Consider the following 27,961-nt stretch of genomic DNA (forward strand, 5'->3'; position numbering starts at 1 on the left):
CCCTTGTTGTTTTATTGTTGTAGTTATTATTGTTGCTGTTGGATAGGACAGAGAGAAATAGAGGAGGGGAAGACAGAGAGGGGGAGAGAAAGACAGACACCTGCAGACCTGCTTCACCACCTGTGAAGCAACTCCCCTGCAGGTGGGGAGCTGGAGCATCGAACTGAGATCCTTACGCCACCTGCACTTAACCTGCTGTGCTACCGCCTGACTCCCTATTTATAATCTTTTTTTTGTGTGTGTGTGTGTGTGTTTTTTTTCCTCCAGGGTTATTGCTAGGCTTGGTGCCTGCACCATGAATCCATCGCTCCTGGAGGCCATTTTCCCCCCCTTTTTGTTGCCCTTGTTGTTGTAGCCTCGTTGTGGTTATTATTATTGCCATTGTTGATGTTGTTCATTGTTGGATAGGACAGAGAGAAATGGAGAGAGGAGGGGAAGACAGAGGGGGGGAGAGAAAGATAGACACCTGCAGACCTGCTTCACCGCCTGTGAATCGACTCCCCTGCAGGTGGGGAGCCGGGAGCTTGAACCGGGATCCTTGCGCCTTACGGGATCCTATCTTAGGTCTGTGAGACACCTGCTCCTGGGTCTTCTTGCTTTCCCCTCCCATGCAGCAGTGTCTCACATAGGTGGTTCAGAAGAAGCAGAATCATCTGCCTTTGGGGGAAGAAATGAGCATCCTACATCAAATGTGTGCAGGCAGTAGCATAGCATCTCTCCCCTATGCTGTCCAGAAGTGTTGCCAGGTGTGTAAATTAGGGTCCCTGCGCTTTGCGCCACATGCGCTTAACCCACTGCGCCACCGCCCGACCCCCTCCCTATTTATAATCTTAAAGGTTATCAGTTTTTGTGGCCTGGGAGGTGGTGCAGTGGATGAAGTTTTGGACCTCAAGTATGAAGTCATGAGTTTGATCTTCAGAAATTTGTGTGACAGAATGATACTCTGGCTCTTTCTTCTCTCTTTCCCATTATAAATAAAACTTTTTAGAAAAGTGACTGATAGGGGCTGGGTGGTGGCGCACCTGGTTGAGCGCACATGTACAATGCTCAAGGACCCGGGTTCGAGCCTCCAGTTCTCACCTGCAGGGGGATAGCTTTGCAAGTGGTGAAGCAGGGCTGCAGGTGTCTTCCCTCTGTGTCTCCCCCTTCCTCTTGACCTCTGGCTGTCTGTATCCAATAAATAAATAAAGATAATAAAAAATTAAAAACAAGCAAACAGTATGCTTATTTTTTTTAAAAAAGTGACTGGTTTTACATAGACTGTAGAGCAAAAGAAGAGAGAATACTGTGTGAGGCATAGGATCCAATTCACATTTCTGAGGTGCCACAAGCTGTATGGAGGAAAAAAATCTCTTCATTCCTCTAGATCTTGGGTTCTCATCTGTGGAATGAGAGGAGAACCCTGGATTCCATTGTGCTTTGCAGTCCCTCCTGCCATTATCTGCAGGGCTCACTCGGATACAGCCAGTGGCCATTCTCTTCTTTCGCTTATCCCCACCTTCTGTTTTACCTTCCGTAGGCTAGGAAGCCAAGTAATCTCGTTTATTAGCCCTGGGTGAGGTGTGGTACTTGCTTCTGAGTATTTTCCCCAAGGGTTTCTAACTGGCTTTGTTGTGCAGTCTGCTTCCTGGTTCACATGCGGTGGCCCCTGGCTCAGGTGAGCAGTGGGCTCAGTGAATTCCTGTGCACTTCCATTTGTTCGAGCTTTCTGTAAGTCCTTATTTTGATATGCCAGAAAAATACATGTTGCTTTTACAGGAGTTATTTATTTGTTTATTTATTATTTTTTAGATAGAGGCAGAGGGAGAAAAAGAGGCTATAGCACCAAAGCGTCCTTCAGTGCAGTGGGGCCAGGCTCAAACCTGGGTGGTGCACATGGCAAAGCATTACACTGTCCAGCTGCGCTGTTTCACCAGCCCAGGAGTTTCAGCATCTTTTTTGTAATGTCTCATCATCATCATACCTACAAATTAATGAGGCTTTTCTCATGTGCTGGCTTGTCGGAAAAGTCATGACGCATTTTTTTGCATAGAAAAACAAAAATGGTGTCATGACTTTTCCAACAGCCCAATAAAATTGTTCTTGATTAGGGGGGTGGGTGGTGGTGCACCTGGTTGAGTGCACATGCTACAATGCTCAAAAACCCAGGTTCAAGTCCCCAGTCGCCACCTGCAAGGGGATAGCTTCATGAGTGGTGAAGCAGTGCTGCAGGTGTCTCTCTGTCTCTCTATCCCTCCCTTCCCTCTCAATTTCTGGCTGTTTCTATCCAATAAATGAAGATAAAAAATTTTTTAAAGGGAATCGGGTGATAGTGCATCGAGTTACGTGCAGATGGCGCAAAGTGTGAGGGCCAGCATAAGGATCCTGGTTCCAGCCCCAGGCTCCTCACCTGCAGGGGAATCGATTCACAAGCAGTGAAGCAGGTCTGCAGGTGTCTGTCTTTCTCTCCCCCTCTCTGCCTTCCCTTCCTCTCTCCATTTCTCTCTGTCCTATCCAACAATGACAACATCAATTATAACAACAACTACAACAGTAATAAAAAAAACAAGGGCAACAAAAGGGAAAATAAATATAATTTTTTAATTGTTCTTGATTGAGTCTATTAATTAGGCTCCCCCTCCCCTCCCCAACCCCCTACCTCCCTTTATAAAGATGCTCAGGTTCTTATGCTGGATTACGACTTCAAAAGAACCATTTCTTGCTTAATCTGGATTTCTCTACATGTTTGTTTGTTTTTATTGCCACCAGGATTATCTTGGGGCTCGATGCTGGTACTATGAGCCCACTGCCTCTGGCAGCCTTTTCTTTTCCCCCTATTTCATTTGATAGGACAGAGGAGTTGAGGAGGGGAAGATACCTACAAGCCTGCCCGTTTCAGCACTCATGAAGCTTCCCCCCTGCAGGTGGGGAGAAAGGATTCAAACCTGGGTCCTTGTACCTGGTAACATGTGCACTCACTTGGGTACCACCACCTGGCCTCCTCTACATGTTTTTAAATATATATTTTAAAACTTTATAGAACTGCTTAGTTAGGAGAATGTGCCTGGTCTTCCAATTAGCATTTAGAGATCCATAGTTTTTTGGGGGGCCAGGTGGTGCACCTAGTAGAGTGCACATGTTGCCATGTGCAGAGATCCAGGTTCAAGCCCCCAGTCTCCATGACTCCGTGAGCAGTTTAGCAGTGCTGTAGGTATCTCTCTCAATTTTTCTCTATTTTTTAAATGTTTATTTATTTATTTCCTCCTTGTTGCCCTTGTTGTTTTTATTGCTGTAGTAGTAGTTATTGTTGTTATTGATGTCATTGTTGTTGGATAGGACAGAGAGAAATGGAGAGATGAGGGGAAGACAGAGAGGGGGAGAGAAAAACAAATACCTGCAGACCTGCTTCACCACCTGTGAAGTGACTCCCCTGCAGGTGGGGAGCCAGGGCTCTAATGGTCCTTGCACTTTGCACCATCTGCGCTTAACCCTCTGCACTACTGCTAGACTCCCAATTTGTCTCTATTTAAAAAAAAAATTAAAAAGAAATAGCAGCAGCCTCCAAGAGCAGTGGATTCATCGCACAGACATTGAGCCCCAGCAATAACTCTGATGGCAATAAAAACAAATTACTTAGTGAAATTAAAGGTAAAAAAAAAAGAAAAATACAACCATTAGCTAGAATAGAGCGCTGTAGAAAGAAAGTTTGACTTTGTTCATATATAAGAAATATACTTTGATATTTTTAATGATAATATCTCCTTGAGTTGACAGTAGACAACTCTGCCACTTATTTCATGACTAAACATGGACTTACCTGGAATCATCTTTTAGTTCATTATTTAAAAAATATTTTATTATTTTTTTATTTTTTACTTTTTTTTTTTTTGCCTTCAGGGTTATCACTGGGGCTCAGCGCTTGCACCACAAATCCACTGCTTTTGAAGGCCATTTTTCCCATTTTTGTTGCCCTTGTTGTTATCCTTGTTGTTGTGCTTATTGTTGTCATTGCTTTTGTTGTTGGACAGGACAGGGAGAAATGGAGAGAGGAGGGGAGACAGAGAGGGGGAGAGAAAGATAGACACCTGCAGACCTGCTTGACCGCCCATGAAGCTACTCCCCCTGCCCCACCCCTGGCTCCCACAGGTAGGGAGCCAGGGGCTCCAACCTAGATCCTTACACCAGTTATATTGTATCTATTTATTTATTCTCTTTTTGTTGCCCTTGTTTTATTGTTGTAATTATTATTGTTGTTGTTGAAGTTGTCGTTGTTGGATAGGACAGAGAGAAATAGAGAGAGGAAGGGAAGACAGAGAGGGGAAGAGGAAGTAGCTTCACCGCTTCACCGCTTGTGAAGCTACTCCCTTGCAGGTGGGGAGCCGGGGGCTCGAACTGGGATCCTTATGCCAGTTCTTGCGCTTTGCACCATGTGCGCTTAACCTGTTGCGCTACTGCCTGACTCCCATATTGTATTAGAGAGAGATACTAAGAGAAAGACCAGAGTACTGCTCAGCTCTGGTTTTTGGTGGTGCTGGGTACTGAACCTGAGATCTTTGGGACCTCAGGTATGAAAGTTGTTTTGCATAACTATTAGCTATCTCCAGCTTAGTTTATTAGTTTTGTGAGAAAGACCTGGGATATGTATTAACTATAAACTTAATGACATATCACTTCTTGTGGTACACCTACTAAAAGAGTCCACGTGATCTATTTGGGATGAAGACATTGATAGATCAATAGTGTTTTCTTAGAGGAAGTAATTTACCCCTTTGGAGAGGTATGGAAACTATTCAGCTGTTCACCCAGATCGCAGCAGTTTTCAGAGGTGATGTGAAGAAGACAACTGATGGGTGCACCCTCACCCCTGACACAAAAAGATGTCTGAAGGAGAGCTAGTCCCTTGGGGAGGGCTCTGAGAATGTGGTGCTGTTGAGAATGTTAGCTTTAGACTTCTGCCTGGAAACCTATAACTTGGCTTCATCTCAGCACTAGCTCTGCAACCCCTGCCCTATCAGCTGCTCTAGTACCTGCACAGCCAAACTGATTTGCCATCCATATTGGTGATATTTCAGTGCCAAGCGGGAGCCTACAGGTCTTCAAAGCTGTGAGACCCTGAGCCCAGGAAATCCAGTTCCCAGCAGTTCTTTGGACCACTTTGGACAGGCCTCCTTCCCAGAAACTCACTAGGAGTTGACTGGAGTGTCTGCTTCCCGTCTCAGTCTCATACTACCCCTCCCACCTCTGCCTCACTCCCCTTACCATTGAGGTCCATGCACTGCACTTAGTATGCCTTCTCAGATTTGGTGGGTTAAGCCCAGAATCTTCTTTGCTGTGTCGTCATTAATTTCTCCCATGCTCAGCCTCTGGCAGTAAGACCACAAAGTAAAACAGAATCTATCACATAGTTCTCCCCTTCACTGCTGAGGTTCCTGTTTGAGTCTCAAGCCTATCTGTGTGTGGACACTAGTACCTCTACATTGACCGCACGCTGCTACTAAGGTCATTGCCATTCCCAGTGTGCCATTCCATCTGCTTCTAGCACCCTACATTAAAATCTGTGCTGGCCCAGGCCCTCAAGAGATTATTGGACTTCCCACCCCTACATGTATTTCAGGATAAAAACAAGTAAATCATTCAAAAACAAAAGGGTTAGGAAACCCAGCTAGGTTCTGATTGTCTTCAGTGAACACTTTGAATATTACTAGGAATCCTTTTAAGTAGACTCCTCCTCATTGAGTTAACCCTGTCTTCTAGTATCCTGAGAATAGACTTGGTCCAGCCACAGGTGGTCCAGCACTGGATTTGAGACATCAAGATGGAAGATCTTTTATCTGGAGCTCCAGAAGCCCTTTATCTTTGTTGGGTGTCTGTCTGGGTCCCTATTCTGAAACAGGTGCTTTTCAAATGGGAGCCTGAGGTCCTCCTCTCAATCTGTAGGCACCGTCTTTGACTGCATATCCCTTGATATTCAGGAAAAGTGGCAGCCTCCCCCTCCATGCTGTGTGTTGTCACTCCCACATGGGTCAACTTTGCTGCTGTAACACCAGATTCAAAAATCTCTGGGACTTTCAACAAGGATTTATTTTTTACCCATGTCACCTGCTGGTGGCTCCAGGACACTTGCTGTGACACACTCTATTGCTTTTTCTTCTGCTGCTGCCAAAGCTGAAGGAGCAACTTGTGTCTGGGCTGTGGTCTTCTAATGGCAGATGGGGACAAGAGTAGGGGACTTTCTGTTTATATGTGATGGACTTCATCTCTTTCTCTGAGTCATCATCCGAAACAACACGCTCTCCAGTTGTTCTTCCCAGGCTGCAGCTTTCAGAGGTAACATGGCAAGGGCAACAGTTAAGGAAGGTGCCTTGCTGAGATTCACATCCCATGAGGGAGTCGTTGGGAGACTTAGAGTACTGGGGATGACCTTAACAGTGATTCTGCTCTTGTTAGCACATCTTGAGTAAGATGCTTCCCAGTGTCCACCAACTGGACATCCATCCTCTTAATGCCCAGCATTCATCTCCAGGGGAACGCTACTAGAATTCCACAGATAGGCAGGTTGAAAATGGAAATCCATTTTCTTACAGTTCTAAACACCAGGAAGCCAAAAACCAAGATCCAGTAGGGTTGGTTTCTGCTGAAGCCACCTATCCTGGCCTGCAGATGGTCACCTTCTCACTGTGTCTTCACATGGCTTTTCCTTTCTGCCGAGGTGTTCCCGGTTTCTGTGTCTCTTCCTCTTCTCATAAGTATGCTGGTCCTATCGACTCAGTGACAAAGTGTGTGAAACCCTGCCTTGGATCCTCAGCACCACATTTAAAAAAAATTGTTCCTTAAGAACTGAATACAACCAGTTAAAATAGAGTTTGGGTGAGCAAGAGTTTATGCAGAACAGGCAAGTATAAGCATAAAATTACCATGTAACAGGATGTCTAGAAGACATTCCACAAGGCTGTGATTTTTGGACCCCACCCCCACAGAGCCCCTCACTCCTCTCAGTAAGTAGGCCTCCAATAACCAGTCGCACAGTAGCTGTGTTCTCAGGTTCCAAAAGAAAACTATTTTTTTTTCAATTTTAGATTTTTGAGTATGTGTTACATTACTGTAGCAAACATGATATTAAAGAGAATCCTCCCTTTTTTCATCCTTGAGCAAAATCATTTGTCTCTTGTAAACATTTTGTTAATAAAATGTGCTGTGACTACATATCCTCTTGATTGTTAAGTATTTTTACTGAGCACTCCCTAGAATAGTATCTTCTGTTCCTCAAGCTCAATACCCAGCTTACAAGGGGTAACTTCCTGCCAGCCCCAGAAGTTTCTCTTCACGACAGTCTATTTTAGGACTTTTTCTACGTGGATTATAACAACAGTTTGGAACTACTGAACTGAATTAGCTAACACATGCTATTAACCCACTCGAAGTAGCAGTAATTCTCAAATCTGATGGGGGGAAATCTGTATGTTTAAGAGTCTAATTAACCATCAATCCTTTCCTAAAGAAAGTTCCCTTTACAAACATACTCCATGTGGAATTCCTTGCAGTGTACTAGCAGCTACTGTATATATGATTCAGGTTTCCTAAAAGTTTATCTGTTTTCATATATTTCACAAATGCATCTCTTGCAAAATACTGGGTTCACATTGCCCCATTTCATGAAATATACTGGTTATTGTCTTTGGCATCATAATGGACAACTGGTTGTCAATCTGAAAAATGTTAAAACCTTACCCCCTGTGGGCTAAGGAAGTGGCCCAGCAGATAGAGTTCATGTTTCATCTGTGTGAGTTTCTTATTTCTAGCACTGACTATTGCTGTGGTCCCTCTTTATTAATATAAAAAATGAAAAAAACAAAAACAAAAAAACACACAGACTGTCAGAAGAACCCACTTGGATAGTGAGCTCTTTTGCCATGTGCGTGACCCAGGTTCAAGGCCAGTCTCCACAGATCTGAAGGAAGCCTCAGTGCTGTGGTCTCTTTCATTCTCTTTCTGCCTATCTAAAAATGAATGAATTGCTTAGTTGGTTAATTAGTAAGCATGTACCTCTAGTACTCTTTGCAAAAGGATTTTGAATTTATTGAGTATGGACTTATCTCTTATCTAGTCTATCATTTGTACCATTTTGGGAATAACAAGTTGTAGGTTTTCTACTAGATTTTAGGTGATAGTCTTTTTTTTTTTTTTCTTTCTCTCTTTAACTCAAAGGTTACAAACTCAGCACATTATCTGGTGTCAACATTAAGAAAGGATATTGGGTACCCCCTTGCCTCACCCAAATGAATGCCCATCATTGCCATGTGGGATTCTGGGAACCATGTTTTGATTTTTTTTTTTTTAAATCAGAATTAAAAAAAAAAACCCAAACATTGTCAGATTAACTGAAAAGTTTTTTTGTTTTTGTATCTGTAGTTCTGCATTCTGTAGGTATTCCAGTTATTTCTTCATATATAGCTTTTACATTTCAATTATAGTGCCTACTTTTTGTTGTTTGATGCGTGGATCATATACCCTTGGCTCTCCACCTGCTTCTTGTGACAGCTTTTAATGATTTGAATTTTCCATCACACACTGAAGAGTATTTCAAATTACTCTGTAATTTTGTGGAAAGAGCTGCATATGCTGCTTTATTGCATTCACCTTGACTCAAGGCACAGTCATACACTTGATTAGAATGATAGAATTGGTCTTTTCATCTGTTGTTTTCAACTGTTGTTCTCAAGGGTGTGTGGCAATGTCATGGTCACAGGCTCACTCATCTTCCTTTCTCTCTGCAGCCATCGTTTCATCAGGCAGACAGCGTGCGAGGCACCCGCCACCATGGACTGGTTGAGAGACCTTCAAGGACACGCTTCCATCCCTTGCACCGACGGTCTGGGGACAAACCAGCACGACAAATATCCTTTCAGACTGTCTGAGGGGAATAAGAGTTTTGAAATGCTTGAAAGGCTTTCAGGATTTATCTTCTCTACAATCCCCCTGTGGCCTCAATGTCTTTGTTTTATCTGATAAATGGCAGCAGTAAAAATAGTGAGTTGGAAACTAGAGATATCTCTGCAGCCAGAATTTGGAAAGGTCACTGTCGGTATTTCCTTTATGAAAGCACCTATAAAATTCAGATTAATGAAGTAACTGAACTAAGCAACACAGGACCTAGCTCTATTGCAATGCTTTCTCAGCATTTTCTCCAGAAATCAGCAGAGTTAAACCTGACTTTGAATCAGATTAGAGATTCAGTCTATTTAACTAAAATAGATAGAAAGATATGTGGCTTATTTTTATTTTTCTTGGCCTGCTGATTTTCTGTTAGAACTTGCAGAGGAAATTTCATACACTTTTCTATTTATGGAGTTTCAAACTCAGTAAATGACAACTAAAAAATAAAGCTGGTGTTGTGGAAAATTCTTAGACAGTGATGTACACTCACACCAAAGCCTGTGCTATTAAGTAGGAATAAAGAAAAGGAGATTGTAAAGTCATCTGCCAATTTGATCTGAGCAGTGCTTGGCTGGATCAGGGGTACGGCTGACAGCTGAGTGCCCAGCATCATGCCAGGGGCTTTGGAGAGTTAGCCTTCTGCTACATGGTGGTAGGAGGCTCTGTAATTGTGGCAGCTGGGCCTGTGCTCTCACTTTGCTCATCTTGCACATGGGGGGTGAAGTATGGCCAGGAAAGGTAGGTGAGTCTGTGGAGCTTTTTTTCCTGGCAGTGATGGTCTAGTTGGCTCTACAGGCTTAGAAACCAGAAGTCAGGGGTGGGCACTCATGTTTACTGAGCACCTATCCATGCCAGGCACAGTGCTGGACAATTTATGCTGTTTAATCCTCAAAATTCCCTGAGTGGTTTGTTTTTATAACTCTCCTTTCCTAATGAAGAAACCAAGTGTCAAAGGAAGTGCCCCAGGAGGCCACTGCTGAGTGGGAGTAGCTGAGATTGTGTAGGTCAGCTAACTCTCCCCCTTGTACCGCTTGCCACACTCATGACTTACTGAGGCAGCATGAGTGGAGTCACAAAAAGCACAGGGAAACTGATTCTTGCCCTCAAGCTTCTTAGAGTTTTTCATCTACCTAGAGGCAAGGACAGTGACACTGGGAATGTTTTATCTCTCCCTTCTCTTTCACCCCCAACTCTCTTCTAAGTCAGGGACCCAGTGGGAAAGAAGCAGGCTTGTCCCTGCCTTCCTGAGTTCACTGCCTTGTAGGAGAGGACAGACAGCACACAGGTGAAGCAGTGAGTGAAGAAGGGATGTGCCTTCAGGTGGCAGTGAGTGTGGGGGTGGGGGGGTGTTCCAGGCAGAGGGAGCAGCATGTGCAGAGTCTTGGACAGGGTGACTCCTTTGTGTGTGGGGGGGACTCTGCGTTTTTCCTGTTAACATATCAGAAGGCATATTACTTGACCCTATATATGGGTCAGTTGGGAAGAGCAACACAGAGGAATTTAGAAGTAAAAATCAAGTTAAATCATAGATAATTATTCATCAAGTAGTGCAATCCAGATTTTTAGATAGTTCTCTGTAGTCTTTTATTTTTTTGTTGTAATGTTGGGGCCCTGTGCAGATGCCATTTCACCCCTCCAAGGTGTCTGCTTTTTCATTCCTTTTTTTTTTAAAATTTATTTCTTTATTGGGGAATTAATGTTTTACATTCAACAGTAAATAAAATAGTTTGTACATGCATAACATTCCCCAGTTTCCCATTTAACAATACAACCCCCACTATGTCATTTATCATCCTTCATGGACCTGTATTCTCCCCACCCACCCACCCCAGAGTCTTTTACTTGGGTGCAATATGCCAATTCCATTTCAGGTTCTACTTGTGTTTTCTTTTCTGATCTTGTTTTTCAACTTCTGCCTGAGAGTGAGATCATCCCATATTCATCATTCTGTTTCTGACTTATTTCACTCAACATGATTTTTTCTTTTTTTTTTTTTTTTAATTTTTTATTTAAGAAAGGATTAGTGAACAAAAGCATAAGGTAGGAGGGGTACAACTCCACACAATTCCCAACACCCAATCCCCATAACCCACCCCCTCCCATGGTAGCTTTCCCATTCTCTATCCCTCTGGGAGCATGGACCCAGGGTCGTTGAGGGTTGCAGAAGGTAGAAGGTCTGGCTTCTGTAATTGCTTCCCCGCTGAACATGGGCGTTGACTGGTCGGTCCATACCCCCAGTCTGCCTCTCTCTTTCCCTAGTAGGGTGTGACTCTGGGGAAGCTGAGCTCCAGGACACATTGGTGGGGTCTTCAATCCAGGGAAGCCTAGCCAGCATCCTGGTGGCATCTGGAACCTGGTGATTGAAAAGAGAGTTAACATATGAAGCCAAACAATTTGTTGAGCAATCATGGATCCCAAGCTTGGAATAGTGGAGAGGAAGTGTTAGGGAGGTACTCACTGCAAACTCTAGTGTAGTCCTGCTTTCAGGTATATATTTTGCAGTAGTTTATGGATACGTGTGCACATAAGCTCTCTCTCACAGAAACTGGTGTATATCTAGGTTATGGGACTTTGTTAGAAAGTGAACTACCTGAGATGAAATTAGAGTGTACTATTAAAGGAAAGGTCTCACCCGAGTAATGAAGCTGAAGGGTTGTCATTCCACACGTGAAGTCTCTGGATACATTCTGTGGTGAAGCATGTTGAGGTAGCAATCGTTGCTTTGGTTAGGTTGTGATCGGCAGATGCAATGTTATTTGGTTTGGATTGGGAGATGCATACGGGAAAGTGGGCCCTATCCAAGGGTTCCAGGACTGGGGGAAGTAGGGGCTCTATAGTGAAGATGTGAGGTTCCTGCTGTCTTAGGGTTCAAAAAGACAATCGATAGTTAATATTATCATCACATTATTTGTTAATTGGGTTAACTTTGAAAAGTCCCTTTGTTATGGTTTGCTGGACAGTACCCAGTATCTTGTATATAGCTGTGCTATTGGAAGCTTCTAATCTACTTGGTCTAGGCTTTTGAGAGAGTCCGCATATCAAATACATAGCCTATATATTAAAAAGATTCAGTTTGTCTTTTGAGAAACTTTGAGACATACAATTGATTTCCCCCTCTCATATTAATTAACTACTGATTTATATGTCTACATTTTGCTAGGAGTGTACATAAACACCATTCCCACCACCAAAGGACTGTGACCCATCCCTCCCTCCCACTCCCACCCCCCACTGGCCCAGGAAGCTACATGCCTACCCCTCACTACTGGGTTTTTACTTTGGTGCCCTACTTTCAACATGATTTTTTCAAGGTCCATCCAAGATCGGCTGAAAACGGTGAAGTCACCATTTTTTTACAGCTGAGTAGTATTGCATTGTGTATATATACCACAACTTGCTCAGCCACTCATCTGTTGTTGGACACCTGTGTTGTTTCCAGTTTTTTTGCTATTACAAATTGTTCTGCCAAGAACATATGTGTACACAGATCTTTTTGGATGGATGTGTTGAGTTCCTTAGGATATATCCCCAGGAGAGGAATTACAGGGTCATAGGGTAGGTCCATTTCTAGCCTTCTGAGAGTTCTCCAGACTGTTCTCCACAGAAGTTGGACCAATTTACATTCCCACCAGCAGTGCAGGAGGGTTCCTTTGACCCCACACCCTCTCCAGCATTTGCTGCTGTTACCTTTTCTGATGTATGACATTCTCACAGGAGTGAAGTGATATCTCATTGTTGTCTTGATTTGCATTTCTCTGACAATCAGAGACTTGGAGCATTTTTTCATGTGTTTCTCGGCCTTTTGGATCTCTTCTGTGGTGAATATTCTGTCCAAGTCCTCCCCCCATTTTTGGATGGGGTTATTTGTTGTCTTGTTGTTGAGTCTGGCAAGCTCTTTATATATGTTGGTTATTAAACTCTTATCTGATGTATGGCATGTAAAGATCTTCTCCCATTCTGTGAGGGGTCTCTTGGTTTGGGTAATGGTTTCTTTTGCTGTGAAGAAGCTTTTTAATTTGATGTAGTCCCATAGGTTTATACTTGCCTTAGTCTTCTTTGTAATTGGATTCGTTTCATTGAAGATGTCTTTAAAATTTATGCGGAAAAGAGTTCTGCCAATATTTTCCTCTAAGTATCTGATAGTTTCTGGTCTAACATCCAAGTCCTTGATCCACTTGGAATTTATTTTTGTATTTGGTGAAATACAGTGATTCAGTTTCATTCTTCTGCATGTTTCAACCTATTGTTTCCAACACCATTTGTTGAAGAGACTCTGCTTTCCCCATGTAATAGTCTGGGCCCCTTTGTCAAAGATTAGATATCCATAGGTGTGGGGCCTCATTTATGGGCTCTCAGTTCTATTCCACTGGTCAGTGTGTCTATTCATGTTCCAGTACCAAGCAGTTTTGATGACAATGGCCCTATAATACAGTTTGAGATCTGGGAGTGTGATGCCTCCGGTTCTGTTCTTTTTTCTCAAGATTGTTTTGGCAATTCTAGGTCTTTTCTGGTTCCAGATAAACATTTGTAGCATTTTTTCTATTCTCCTAAAAAATGTGCTTGGGATCTTGATGGGGATAGCATTAAATTTGTAGATGGCTCTGGGTAATATATTCATTTTGATGATGTTAATTCTGAGTGGAAATGCTTCCAGTTTTTCACCATTGAGTATGATGTTGGCTGTAGGTTTGCTATATAGAGACTCCAGTATCTTGAGGAATTTTCCATCTATTCCCATTTTTTGTAGTGTTTTGATCATAAAGGGATGTTGTATTTTGTCAAAGGCTTTCTCTGCATCTATTGATATGACGGTGTGATTTTTGGTCTTGCTTTTGTTGATGTGGTGGATCACATTGATTGATTTACGTATATTAAACCAACCTTCCATGCCTGGGATAAACCCCACTTGGTCATGATGGACAATCTTTTTGATATACTGCTGTATCCGGTTGGCTAGAATTTTGTTCAATATTTTCGCATCTATGTTCATCAGAGATATTGGTCTGTAGTTTTCTTTTTTGGTTGTGTCCCTGTCTGCTTTTGGTATCAGGGTGATGTTGGCTTCATAGAGGCTGGCAGGGAGTATTCCAGTGTCTTCAATCTTCTGGAAGACTTAAAAGTAGAGGTATTAGTTCTTCTTTGAAGGTTTTGTAGAATTCATTTGTAAAACCATCTGGTCCAGGACTTTTATTTTTGGGGAGATTTTTGATAACTGTTTCAATTTCAATTTTTGATAACTGTTTCAATTTCATTAGTGATGGGCCTTGTTCATGTTGTCCACTTCCTCTTTACTTAGTTTTGGAAGTTGGTAGGTATCTAGGAAATCGTCCATTTCTTCCAGGTTCTCTAGCTTGGTGGCATATAGTTGTTCATAGAAGCCTCGCATGATATGTTGAATTTCTGCAGTGTCTGTTGTGATATCTCCTCTTTCATTTACTATCTGATTTATTTGGGTCTTCTCCCTTTTTTGTTTTGTGAGTCTGGCTAAAGGTTTGTTGATTTTGTTTACTCTTTCGAAGAACCAACATTTACTTTCATTGATCTTTTGTATGGTTTTCCTATTCTCAATGTTATTTATTTCTGCCCTAACTTTAGTGATTTCTGTCCTTCTGGTTGCGTTAGGATTCCTTTGTTGTTCTTCTTCTAGGTCCTTAAGATGTGCAATAAGGCTGTTTATTTGTGCCTTTTCTTGTTTCCTAATGTGTGCTTGTATAGCTATGAACTTCCCTCTTAGGACTGCTTTAGCTGTGTCCCAAATATTTTGATAGCTTGTGTCTTCATTTTCATTGAACTCTCGAAACATTTTGATTTCTTCCTTGATTTCCTCTTTGACCCAGAAGTTGTTAAGAAGTGTACTGTTGAGCTTCCACATTTTGGGACTGTTACTAATCTTTTGTTGATTGATAAGTGTTAGTTTAGTTCCACTGTGGTCTGAGAAGATGCTTGGGATGATTTCAATGCTCTTGAATTGGCTGATGCTGTCTTTGTGGCCTAACATATGGTCTATCCTTGAGAATGACCCATGTGGATTTGAGTAAAATGTGTATTCCAGTTTCTTGGGATGAATGACTCTGAAAATGTCCAGTAGTTCTAGTTTATCTATCTCTTCAATTAGCTCCCTTATGTCTTTATTGATTTTCTGCCTGGATGATCTGTCAAGTTGAGAGAGTGGGGTGTTGAAGTCCCCTACTATGATTGTGTTGCTGTTAATATATTGCTGTAGCTCTTTCAGTAGGAGTTTGATGTATTTAGATGGCTTCTCATTGGGTGCATAGATGTTAATAATTGTTAAGTCCTCTTGATTGACTGATCCTCTGAGCATTAAGTAGTGTCCATTCCTATCTTTTTTAATCTTATCTATTTTAAAGTCTATCATGTCAGATATGAGAATAGCTGCTCCTGCCCTTTTTTGTGGGCCATTGGCTTGTATGATAGTTTTCTATCCTTTCACTTTAAGTCTGTGTTTGTCTTGTTGAGTTAGGTGGGTTTCCTGTAGACAGCATATTGTTGGGTTGTGTTTTCTGATCCATCTTCCTACTCTGTGTCTTTCAATAGGTGAATTCAGGACATTGAAATTTATTGATATCAAAGATTGAAGATATTTTAATGCCATTCTTGTAGAGTTTTAGTGTGTTTTGATATATGTCCTATTTGTGGTGGTCTGGTTGTTTATAGGAGACCTTTCAGAACTTCTTTCAGGGCAGGCTTGGTGATGGTTGATTCCTTCAACTGTTGCTTGTCTGAGAAGGTTTTGATGCCTCCATCTAGTCTGAATGACAGTCTATCAGGATATAGTATTCTTGGCTGAAAGCCTTTCTCATTGAGCACTGGATAGATATCTTGCCATTCTCTTCTGGCCTGTAGTGTTTGTATGGAGAAGTCTGCTGCTAATCTTATGGGTTTTCCTTTGTAGGTGACTCTTTGTTTTTCTCTTGCAGCCTTGAGGATCCTTTCTTTATCCTTATTCCTTTCCATTCTAAGTATGATATGTCTTGGTGTCTTTAGGTCTGGGTTAATTCTGTTTGGGACCCTCTGGGCTTCTTGAATCTTTATGTCTTTGATGTTGTCTAGACTAGAGAAATTTTCAGCTGTTATGGCCTGGAAAATGCTTTCTTCCTCTCCTTCTCTTTCTTCCTCTGGTATGCCAATAATGCGTATATTGTTTCTTTTGAAGTCATCCCATAGGACTCTGTTGTTGTTTTCAGCATCTCTTAATGTCTTTTTGAGATCTCTTACTTCTTTTTAGTTGTCTCTAATTCATCCTCAATCTTGCTAATTCTGTCTTCAGCCTCATCTATTCTATTCTCTCTGCCCTCTGCTGTTTTCTGGAGTTCATCTATTTTGTTGCCCTGCTCTGATACTGTTTTAGCTTGTTCAGCTAGTTGCCTTCTTAGCTCAGCGATTTCAGCTTTCAGCTCTCTAATAACCATGAGATAATTAGTATTTTCTTCCATATTCTCATTTGTTGTTCCTGTATTTCTGATGACAATTTTTTCAAATTCTTTACTCACTCCTGTTATTATTTCCTTAGCTAATGTTTGGATGTTGAACTCGTTATTTTGTGTTTCACCCTCTGGAGGACTTTTAGCTGGACTCTTGTCCTGGTTCGATTCTCCAATATTTTTTCTTGTTGTTTTAACCATTTTATATATTATTTTATGAGTTCCCTTTATCAGTACTTTTCAAATTATTGATCACTATTGCCTGGATTGACTTGTGTCTAAGTAAGTTAATTAAAGGGTTCACAGTGGTGGAAGTTAACAGTTGTTTCAATAGTATTTCAATCCCTGAGTTGGAGCTCAGTGGTTTAAAAGCCTCTTTTTTTTTTTTTCTTCCCTGTAGGCTATGGGAGCCTGAGGGCTTTTAAACTACCAATAGGCTTCAGCTTAATCACTGACTCCTGACCAAGAGATAAAGCAGGGTTCTTCTTCTTCTAGCGTTTGCCCTTCTTCCGTAGCCAGTCAACAGCATCAGGTTGAGCCTGATGTTAAGTTTCGAGACCTCCTTTGAATCTGGAGAGGTGGCAGTCGTTGACTATGTGGGTCATAGTCTGTCTGGAGCCGCAGGGGCAGTTCGGGTCGTCTCTGGCTCCCCAGCGATGGAACATAGCAGTGTACCGGCCATGGCCTGTTCGATAGCAATTGAGGAGGGCCCAATCATAATGTGCTAGGTCAAAGCCGGGTTGACGCTTGCAGGGTTCTGTGATGAGGTGTTTGTTCTTTACCTCAGCTGACTGCCAACTCTGTTTCCAAGAGACTGGAACAGAGAAGTTCAGTGTAGGCGTAGGGGACCAGATTGGGTGACGAGACGTCAAGCGTTGGACAGGGTGGGCGAAGATATCCGCGTATATTGGCAGGTCCGGTTGAGCGTAGACATGGGAAATGAACTTAGATGATGCCGCATCCCGACGAATATCTGGCGGGGCGATGTTGCTAAGAACTGGCAGCCATGGAACCAGGGTGGAATGGATGGTTCCAGAAATTATCCTCATGGAGGAATATAATTTGGAATCGACCAAGTGGACATGGGGGCTACGGAACCACACTGGGGCACAGTATTCTGCAGTGGAATAGCATAATGCCAGAGATGATGATCGTAGTGTGGAAGCGCTCGCGCCCCATGAGGAGCTGGCCAGTCTTGCAATGATGTTATTCCTCGCGCCCACCTTTGCTGCAGTTTTTATGAGATGTTTGTGAAATGACAGAGTACGATCAAAAGTAACGCCAAGATAGACTGGCTGGGCTTCATGCTGGATTCTCGTATCGCCAAGCTGCACATTAAGCTCACGCGAGGCCGAGGCATGGTGTAGATGGAAAACAGATGATACCGTTTTTGCAGTGCTAGGGATTAGTCGCCATTTTTTACAGTAATCAGATATCAGAGACATGTCTTTCATGAGTGTTTCCTCGAGGATGTCAAACTTTGATGCCTGAGTTGCACAGCAGATGTCATCGGCGTAGATGAACTTCCTTGAAGAAGTTTCTGGGAGGTCATTGATGTAAATATTAAATAGTGTAGGAGCCAGAACAGAGCCCTGGGGGAGGCCACTTGAGACAAGTCTCCATCTGCTAGACTTGTCACCCAGATGCACCCAGAATCTTCTGTTTTGGAGAAGAAACGATATAGTGTTGGCCACCCATGGAGGCAGGCATCTTGAGATCTTGACTAGGAGACCACAGTGCCAGACTGTGTCATAGGCTGCTGTGAGATCAACAAAGACAGCACCCATCTTTAAATTCTTCTGGAATCCATTTTCAATGTAAGTTGAGAGGGCCAGGGTGTGGCAGAGATAATCCAGTGGTTATGCAAAGAGACTTTCACAGCCCCTCAGCTATGCCACCGAGGTATAGGTCTTCTCCTGAGTTTCCTGGTTAGATCTCTGTCCCCTGGTATCCCTCCCTGTTGCTGCTCCAGATTCTGAGGGTAGTAGCAATGGAGACTCAGAGTCGCACTTGGTGAGTCTCTGGGAAGTCCTCTCCTCCCTACAGCTGTCCCCTTGTTGGTGGAGCAGACTGGAGGTGGTGTCTCCACTGATAAACTGCTGAACTGTTCGCAGTCACTTAATCTCTCCTTAGGCTCCTCTCTCCTCTCTGTCACCAGCCACGCGTGTTTGTACTCACCGGTGATTTACTGGGTTCCTGTGGTCATTCTAGTCTTGTCTTGTTTCGGTCCCGGGTGGTCTCCTTTGGTATTCCTAGTTGATCCGGGAGAGGAGATGAGAGGAGAAGAGAGGAGAGAAAGCGATCTGCTGCTCGTAGCTCCGCCTCCGGAAGTTGAATCGCTCTTTTTATTCCTTTTATTTCATATGGAAGTAGGGTAAGACATGATAACTCTGACTTCCTCTGGTGTCATAGCATCTCCCATGTGGTGTTAGTACATGTGCTTGACAAACTTGCACCCTACCCAGGGAGCTATCTCTTCTCCCTCCTCCCTATATTCTTGTCTTAAGTGCCTAATTTTTATTTATTTATTTATTTATTTATTTATTTATTTATTTCCTTTTGGTGCCCTTGTTGAAGTTATTATTGTTGTTATTGATGTCGTTGTTGTTGGATAGGACAGAGAGAAATGGAGAGAGGAGGGGAAGACAGAGAGGGGGAGAGAAAGACAGACACCTGAAAACCTGCTTCACAGCCTGTGAATAAACTCCCCTGTAGGTGGGGAGCTGGGGGCTCAAACCGGATACTTCCATGGGTCCTTGTGCTTTGCACCACGTGCGGTTAAGCCACTGCACTACCGCCTGACTCCCAGTGCCTAATTTTTATAAAATTAAATCTTTTTCATGTTTTTAGAGACAGAATGTCAAAGAATAAAGTGAGAAAGACCATAGCACTGCACCTTCCTTCAATGCAGTGGAGGTCAAGCTCCAACCTGGGTCTTGTACATGACAAAACAGTAAGTGAGCTATTTTGTGAAACCCACTTTCTTTAATTGGGAGATTGGTGTCCTGAGACTGGATATCTTCTTAACAAAAATGAGCTGTTGGGTCTGGACCTGGCCGTTTATGAACATACTATAGCCGTTTGCTGAATGTAGGTTGGAGATATTAGTATATTCAGGAGAACTTGGAGGAGAAAGGCTGTGATTTTGTGTTTCCTTTCATGACTTTTAATCTGTTGGTTCTGAAGTACTTTGCTTCAGATGGTTGCTTTTCAAATTTGTCTATGATATTCTTAGTGAAGTTTAGAGCCAAAAGAAAATATGTGGGGCTGGAGAGAGGGCGTAATGGTTATGCAGAAAGACTTTTATGCCTGAGTCACCGACGGTTCAGGTTTAAGCATTTTTTAAAATTTTATTTATTGATTGATGAGAAATGATAGGAGAAAGAAACAGACATCACTCTGGTACATGTGCTGCTGGGGATTGAACTCAGGACCTCATGCTTGAGAGTCCAACGCCTTATCTACTGCGCCACCTCCCAGATTACGAAGGTTCAGGTTTAATTCCCCACCCAGCATTGTCATAAGCAAGAGCTGAGCAGTGCTCTGGGGAAGGGAAGGAAAAAAAAAAAAAGGAGGAGAAGATATATATATTCATATGTTCAGAATTTTCTTCTTATAGCTGTTTCCTTGCTTCAGTTTTAGAAGGAGAAAACTAGTTTAGGCAATGATTCAGTCTTAAAATACAATGATCTCAAATGAAACAAACCTTGTGTAACAAATATTCCAGATTTTTCCCAAGGTGGGCAGAGCTCTGCAATAAGGAGATTGCTTCTGCCGTGGGCGGCTATATGCTAAGACCAGTGTGAGAGGCTTTCTATTGGAATGAGTGACAACCACCAGCAAAGACACAGGCACTGAGAAGCACCTTCTGCCTTGAATCTAGACATGAGAACTAAGATTAGGTTTTTTTTTTTTTTTAGGGAGTTCAGGCGGTAATGCAGCGGGTAAACGCACGTGGCGCGCGAAGCTCAAGGACCAGTGTAAGGATCCCGGTTCAAGCCCCCGGCTCCCCACCTGCAGGGGGGTCGCTTCACAGGCGGTGAAGCAGGTCTGCAGGTGTCTATCTTTCTCTTTCTGGCTTCCAGCCTGCTTCTAGAAGACAGTTCTCTAGCTTTGTTCCAGGTGCACTTACCACAGGGGAACAGGAAGCCAAAAAGAGAACCTTGGGCCTGCAGCTCAGAAAGGAGACAGGGGAAGGGCTCTGGGGAAGCGGAGCTCCAAGGACACAATGGTGGGATTGTCTGTCCAGGGAAGTCTGGTCGGCATCATGCTAGCATCTGGAACCTGGTGGTTAACAAGAGAGTTAACATACAAAGCCAAACAAATTGTTGACCAATCATAGACATAAAGGCTGGTATAATGCAGATGAAGAGTTGGGGGATCCTCCATTTTGTAGATAGCTAGTAGGCATATTTTAGTTAAATTCCAAAGGGCCTGTGGCTATACTAGTTTTCTTTTTATTTTTGCCCCTGAGCCTGAAATCTGATATGCCAGTGGATCCAAATTATTGTTTGGGGAGATGATGTCATGGCTGGGAAAAGGACCAGATAGCTGGATCAGGGAAGAGAGTAGCTCCCTAATATGGGAAAAGGGTATAAATATTGTTGACTGTAAACCACATTGATTTGATGTGATCTGGGGCCCATAATTAGCTTAGGAGCCTGTGTGACCTCTGTATCCCTCTAGATCTGAGCTCATATTCTGTGGTCATGAGTAGAAACATTCCAAGCTGCCCCAATATCAACCCATCTTCCTCAGGTGTAGCATAGAGTATGTTGTCCAGCCTCCCTTCGGAGGATGGAACATTCTCTACCGTTGTTGATCCAAGTTGAGGGCAAGGCTCTATGGGGGCCCACAAAGGGGTCTGTTTTGTTGTTCCTGATAGAAATGACCAGTAACAATGGAAAGCGGGATTTATTCGAGGTCTAGGCCCATCAAGTCTGTTTAGGAATCTCAGGACTCCCCAATTAGGGCCCCAGCTGATGGAATAGCCTGATAGTGACTAAAGAGTCATCGTTAAAGTCTGCCAGTCTCTTGCCCTTATTCAGCTTTTGCAGTTCTTGCTTTGATAAGGTTAGCTTTGGAGTGCATGAGGGAAGTGTAATAGGAAGTAGGTGAGGAGAGGGTATTTAAATCTAAGTAGGCACTATTTCATTATAAACTTGATACTGACTCACTACAGACTATTGTGTATTTTTGCTTTCAGGTCTATATTTTGCCCTAATTTATGGATACATGTGAACATATGCTCTATCTTATGGAACCTGATCTATGTCTAGGTTTGGGGACTTTCTTAGGAAGTGAACCTCCTGGAATGGAATTAGAGAATCCCATGAAAGGAAAGGTCTCACCCAGGTAATGAGGGTAAAGGCTTGGCATTCCATGCCTGATGGACACAGTCTGAAGTGAAGCATTCTGAGGTTGTACTTGTTGCACTGATTAGGTTGGGATCGGTGGATGCAATATCATTCGGTATGACTTGAGAGAAGCATGCAGGAAAGTGATCCTTACCCCAGAGGTTCCAGGACTGGGGGAAATATAGGCTCTATAGTGGTTTCTGCTCTCTTAGGGTTTAAGAAGACAATAGCTAGTTATTGCTATAATCACATTGTTTGGCAATTGGGTTAACTTTGAAAAAATCCCTTTGTTAGGATTTGCTATATCATACACACCATCACCATATTTATGTCCTTTGATATTATTTGTATATAGCTATGCCATCAGTTGCTTCTGTTCTCCCTGGACTAAGCTTTTAAGAGAGTCAACATATCAAAGACTCAGCCTGTTTATTAAAAAGATTCAGTTTGTGCTTTAAAAAGTTGGAGACATTCAATCAGTCTTCCTCCTCTCATATTACTTAAATAGTCTTTTCTTATCAGCGTAAGAGCTGCTCCCTTTCCTTCAGGGAAGAGTTAAGAACTCTCTCCCTATCACCTTCCCCAGTTGAGAAGGGGTGGGAATTCCCGTGTTGAAGAATCAGGCTAGGAGTACTAGGAGAAGGCTTTTCTACCACAGCAGTGCAAGAACTTGGCCAGGCAACAGGATAGCCCTGAGAGAGAGGACAATCAGGGAGCTTTAAGGAGAAAGGTACTCAAGTGGGCAGTTGGAAACAGGACTTGGCATTCATGATAACTATTGGAAGTTAGGGGCTGACAGTGAAGCCAAAGGCAGGGATGTGTACAGATCAGAGTGAGTGTGTGGGCAGGGTGAAGGCTGACTCTCCTCCTCCTTGCTACTCACCCCAGTTCTGCTCACATCTGTGTACAGATCAGAGGAGCGTGTGGGGCAGGGTGAAGGCTGACTCTCCTCCTCCTTGCTACTCACCCCAATTCTGCTCACATCTGTGTACAGATCAGAGGAGCATGTGGGGCAGGGTGAAGGCTGACTCTCCTCCCCCTTGCTACTCACTCCAATTCTGCTCACATCTGCAGCTCCCACCCTGTTGCCACTCTCCACAGTACCCTCAAATTCCCAGGCTCCTCTCACTGTTCTGATCCCCTCAAAGCAGATGTGGCTCCAGAACTCAAGGAACACTGGGGCTGAAGGCAGAGCAGGAGCTGAGAAGAGTGGAATGATGATGTGGGACTGTTACAACAGAGGCTTCGTGGGGGTGCCCTAGTCTCTGGTGTGGCTTGTTGAGAGCCTTGTTACGTTTACTGTGCTGTTTGTCTGTTGGCAGCTAGCAGGCACTACAAATTAAATGGTCAATTCAAGTTTATAAATAAGGACAGTGTATTACTATTATTATTATTATTGTCTTCAAATTGTGCTTTAGGACATATGAGTGTTGTGAAGCAGTTAAAGCCACCTGAACAAAGGTTTTTGACCTCTTCAGAACAAACAGGCCTTTCCTAGATTTTCCTTCTGTTGAATTTAACTGTTAGCTTCTGGCATTAGTGGTTCTGGTGATGCCAACTCTTTTTTTTAGTTTTAGGAGGTCACATCTAACGTTTGATCCCTTAGCCTAGTCATGTTAAAATTTTAGGAATTTGCTACATTTTTATGTTAACATGAATCTGAAGAGCTAAATGCTAATTAAAAATATTTATATTTATTTATTATTGGATAGAGAGAGAAATTGAGGGGGAGATAGAGGAGAGAAAGAGAAAGAAAGAGAGAGAGAGAGGGGGAGAGAAAGAAAAAGAGAGAGTCCTGCAGCTCTGCTTCACAACTCATGAAGCTTTCCTCCTGCAGGTGGGGCAGAGACCTGAACCTGGGTCCTTGAGCACTGTAAGATGTGCACTTAACAAGGTGCACTACCTTCTGGCCCCCGATAAATGCTAATTAATGCAATACACTAAATGATCGACTTTGATAATTTCTTTGCTATTGTCCCTCTGTGTTTGTATTTCTTGCCCTTGATCATTAGGCAGAATGATGGAAGCATGATTGTTGTAAATTCCTGCTTCTTAAAATTAAAACTTTCTAGACAGACATTCACTGTGCTTTGCAGAAAAGAGAAAGAACCACAGGTTATGTGCCTTAACACCTCCTCTCACATAGTCCTGTCAGTCAGAATGCTCATCAGCCTCATCCTTCAGGGGTCCTTCTTACTCCCACACTGCTTTTCCCTTCCCTTTCCTCCTGTGCTCCAGTTTAATCTTTACTGCACACACATGAAGCCTTATCATGCATGTTGAGGAAATGTGCCTCTTTAAAATATCTGTTATTGTCTCAGATTCGGATTAAGAAATAAGATAACTTGCTATGACAAAACTAATACATAGAAGTGAAACTTGTGTTCTTATTACTTCTCCTGGCAATGGTTATTTTGCACTAAATCATTAAGGATCTGTTAGTGCCCATGTTTTACTGATGCCAGGTTCTGCTCTCACCCAGGTGCTCAGCCCAGCTCTGCATGATAGGTTCCTCTGCACCACTCACTTATTTATTTCCTCCCAAGCCCACGCAGATGTTGCCTTCTGTTATAGTGAATCACTGGAAAATGGTTTTTCAGGCTGTTTTGGGGTGTTAGTAACTAAGTTAGCTAAAATGCCCGCCCCTGCGCTTGATGTGTATAGTCTAACACTGCATTTGTGCGTGTGTTTCTAGAACATCTGGGATATGCCCTAAAGTGGGATAGACCCAGTAAGAATACAGAATGTATACAGCAGAGCTGAACATCATAAGGGAGTTTACATTTCTCCACAAATCTAATGCAGTTCCCTATCATCTGTAAGTAGCAGGAACCCTCCTTAACCTGAAAAACAAAAGCAGAGTCATTGATTTATGTCAGTGGAAGCCCAAGGATAGTATCAGGAATTCACCCCACACCCCTGAGACATTATATCCCTGTTGACTTCATGGGCACACTGGCTTTTGCCACCTCAAATGGGGACACTCCTTTCCCCCTCAAAAACACTCCCTTTGGTCCTCTGTGTGTCATGAGCCCATTCTGAAATTGGTCACTATTTCTAGGAGGTATCTGGAACTGGAAACATTGGTTCTGGGTATGTCCCATACATCAAGGTATGGCACAGATTGACAAGGTTACCTGATCGAGGGTAGGGCAAGTGTTGAAATCAAAAGATGTTCAGAGGACATAAAAAACAAGTTCGTGGCTGGCAAGATAGCTCATCTGGGAGGATGCCTACTTTGTTATGCACCTGACCCAAGTTTGAGCCCCCAGCATGCCACATGGGAGTGCTACAGCATTACAGTACCAGAAGAGGTTTTGGTGCCATGATGTTTCTCCAACACACCCCCCCCCCCTTCTTTCTCTCTGAAAGAGTGAGCCTGCAGTGAAGTCTGGCCAACACACGCAAAAATAAGTAAGAAACACCCCCATGTGAATTGTGCAAATATGGCCCTGGTTAGAACACGGAGAGGTAGACTTTACAGAGGAAGTCGATAAGAGAAACCATGGAGGAAGAGCTTTTTGGTGTAGAGATGGAGATAAGAGCCCAAAGCTCATTTGTTTAGCTTTCTGCAATTTTAGCCGCTTTACTTTTCCTTTATTAAAAATTCTACTTTGATGGCAGTAACTTAGGAACTAATTACTCCTCACAGCCTCTGGATGAGAGTTGGCCAAGGTAAGTGAGCCAGTTGTTAAAGATATGATGGTATGTGTTATTTTCAGATGTTTTTATTTTATCTTTTACACTTTGAATGTTGTTTTGTGAATTTGTAGTATAAGGAATGGAATCTTGTTTTTTCTTATAAAAGTTCTTTCAATGTATAAGCATAAGCTTTTAGGAAAGTCTAAAATGAAATGTTATTTAAATTTATTTGGTTGTTCGAAAATTCATGACATACCTTTTCTATGTTTTTCTTTTTAAAATTTTTTATTTATAAAAAGGAAACACAAACAAAAAACACAGGGTAACAGGGGTACAACTGCACACAATTCCCACCACCAGAACTCCGTATCCCATCCCCTCCCCTGATAGCTTTCCTATTCTTTATCCCTCTGGGAGTATGGACCCAGGGTCATTGTGGGATGCAGAAGGTGGAAGTCTGGCTTCTGTAATTGCTTCCCCACCGAACATGGGCTTTTCTATGTTTTTCTATACATATATGTGCCATGACTTTCCTGACAACCCAATAGGTCTTCACCTTGAAAACAAATAGAAACACATTTCAGATTCAGCATTCTTATTTTTGGGACATGGAAAATGCACACTTCTTCATGAGAGTTCCAGTAGGCTATGAAGATGGCAGTTTCCATAGTAGATGTGGTTTAGGGTTTCTGTTGCCCCAGAGGTAGCATAGTAACTAGAGCATTGCATCTAAAAGGATGAGGTTCTGAGTTCTGTCCCTGGCATTACATATGATGGAGTGATGCTCTAGTTCTCTCTCTTTCTTTCTCTCTCATGTTAATGAATAAATATTTTTAAAAATAGAGTATATATCTCCCCAAGTTAGTAATTTTAATGTAGAGGTGACATTGTAAAATCATAATATAGAGCAGAGATATATAGCATGATTATGCAGAGACTGTCATGCCTGAGGCTCCAATGTCTCAGGTTTAATCCCTGGATTAAAACCAGAGCTGATCAGTGCTCTTGTAAAAAAAAAAAATATATATATATATATATATATATATATGTATATAATATTAAAATAATATTTGTGATATACCTGGTTAAGTGCTCACATTACACAGTGCAAGGACCCAGGTTCAAGCCCCTAGTCACCACTTGCAGGGGGAAAGCTTTGTGAGTGGTGAAGCAGTACTGCAGGTGTCTCTCTGTTCCTCTCCTTCTCCATCCTCCCCTCTCCTCTTGACTTCTCACTGTCTCAATCCAATAATAAGAAAAATGTTAGATTTTTATAATATAAATCGTAACATTGGGTGGGGTAGATTGCATAATGGTTATGCAAAAAGACTCTCATGCCTGAGGCTTCAAAGTCCCAGGTTCAACCCCCTGCCCCACCACAGGCCAAAACTGAGCAGTGCTCTGGTTTAAAAAAAAAAAAAAAGGAAAAAAATTGCTACAAGTATTGTACATGCACTATTATTTTGACGTCACCAAGTCAGATTTAGGAGCTATGTGACATAGACTTCCTGAGGAAATTTAGCTCTTCAGATGGAAGTCTGCTCTCTGTTTCTTCTCTGAGCACTGGCTCAGAGTGCTGGCGGAACACACAGTGTGCACAAGGTCACAGGAAAGGCTGCCTCAAAGATGGGCAGCAGCTCACTCGGGGAATCTTCAACCACCTAGGAATTTTGGAATCCAACAAATAGAATATTTCATTTTAAATCACAAAAACAGATCTCCAAACTAATATTTTAGAATTCTATACTTGAGGAAAAAATTTTTTTTTCTGGTAAACTAGAATTAAACTGACAGTTTCATATTTGGGTAATGATACAGTTATATTCCTTTCTATGGTGCTTATTGGGGAGAGCAGAGTTTGTAGCCAGAACTAACAGCCCCTGCCCCACACCCAGTACACACCCATAATGATGGGTGATTTTGCATACATCTGGACCTCATATTCCCTAGAGTACGGTCTGTCATAAATATGAACTATTTTAAAAGGTATTCAAAGGTTCCTGCTGGTTTATTTTTTCTAAAACAAGGCAAAGCAGAGACACATGCACAGCTAGCTAATCCTGTTCTTACAGATTTGGCTGTAATTTTTTATCATGGAAATCAGAAATCTAGAGCAATCACTCAGTGAGACTTCTCTTTAGTGTGGTAATGTGGTAAGAAGTGATGGCCAACCTGTGTGAGAAGAGCCAGTTCTCAAACCCAGCCTGAGGCTCCTTCTTGCTCCTTGTTTACTGAACTTATTTCCTTTTTATATTATTCTGATTTTTAAAGACAGCAGCCTCCTTGGAAAGAAGAAAAACATCCTGGATTCAGGCTAACATCTGCACTTAACAGGTATGTGGGTTGCTTACTAATAAAAAAAATTGTTTTCATTGTCACCAGTATTATTGTTGGGACCAATGCCTACATGATGAATACACCACTCCTGGTAGTTTATTTATTTATTTATTCATGATTTTAGATATAGAGAGAAATTGAGAGGAGGAAGATAGAGAAAAAGAGAGGAGAGAAACCTGCAACACTGCTTCACTGCTCATAAAACTTACCCTGTCCAGGTGAGGACCAGGGCTTGAACCCAAGTCCTTGAGCATGGTGTCGTGTGCTTTA

The 27,961-nt window shown here is 42.5% G+C and overlaps 1 protein-coding gene across 1 annotated transcript in view; it reads left to right on the forward strand.

Moving 5' to 3' along the window:
- The window catches only part of CRTC3 (CREB regulated transcription coactivator 3), a 115,315-nt gene that overhangs the window by 49,774 nt on the left and 37,580 nt on the right, over positions 1-27,961 (forward strand). The window contains exons 3-5 of the mRNA XM_060179507.1: positions 8,754-8,873; positions 25,326-25,387; positions 27,626-27,688. Coding sequence (XP_060035490.1) covers positions 8,754-8,873; positions 25,326-25,387; positions 27,626-27,688 — 245 coding nt within the window. The remainder of the gene's footprint in view (positions 1-8,753; positions 8,874-25,325; positions 25,388-27,625; positions 27,689-27,961) is intronic.

This window comes from Erinaceus europaeus, chromosome 20, assembly GCF_950295315.1.
Source record: "Erinaceus europaeus chromosome 20, mEriEur2.1, whole genome shotgun sequence".
NCBI classification, from domain to species: Eukaryota; Metazoa; Chordata; class Mammalia; order Eulipotyphla; family Erinaceidae; genus Erinaceus; species Erinaceus europaeus.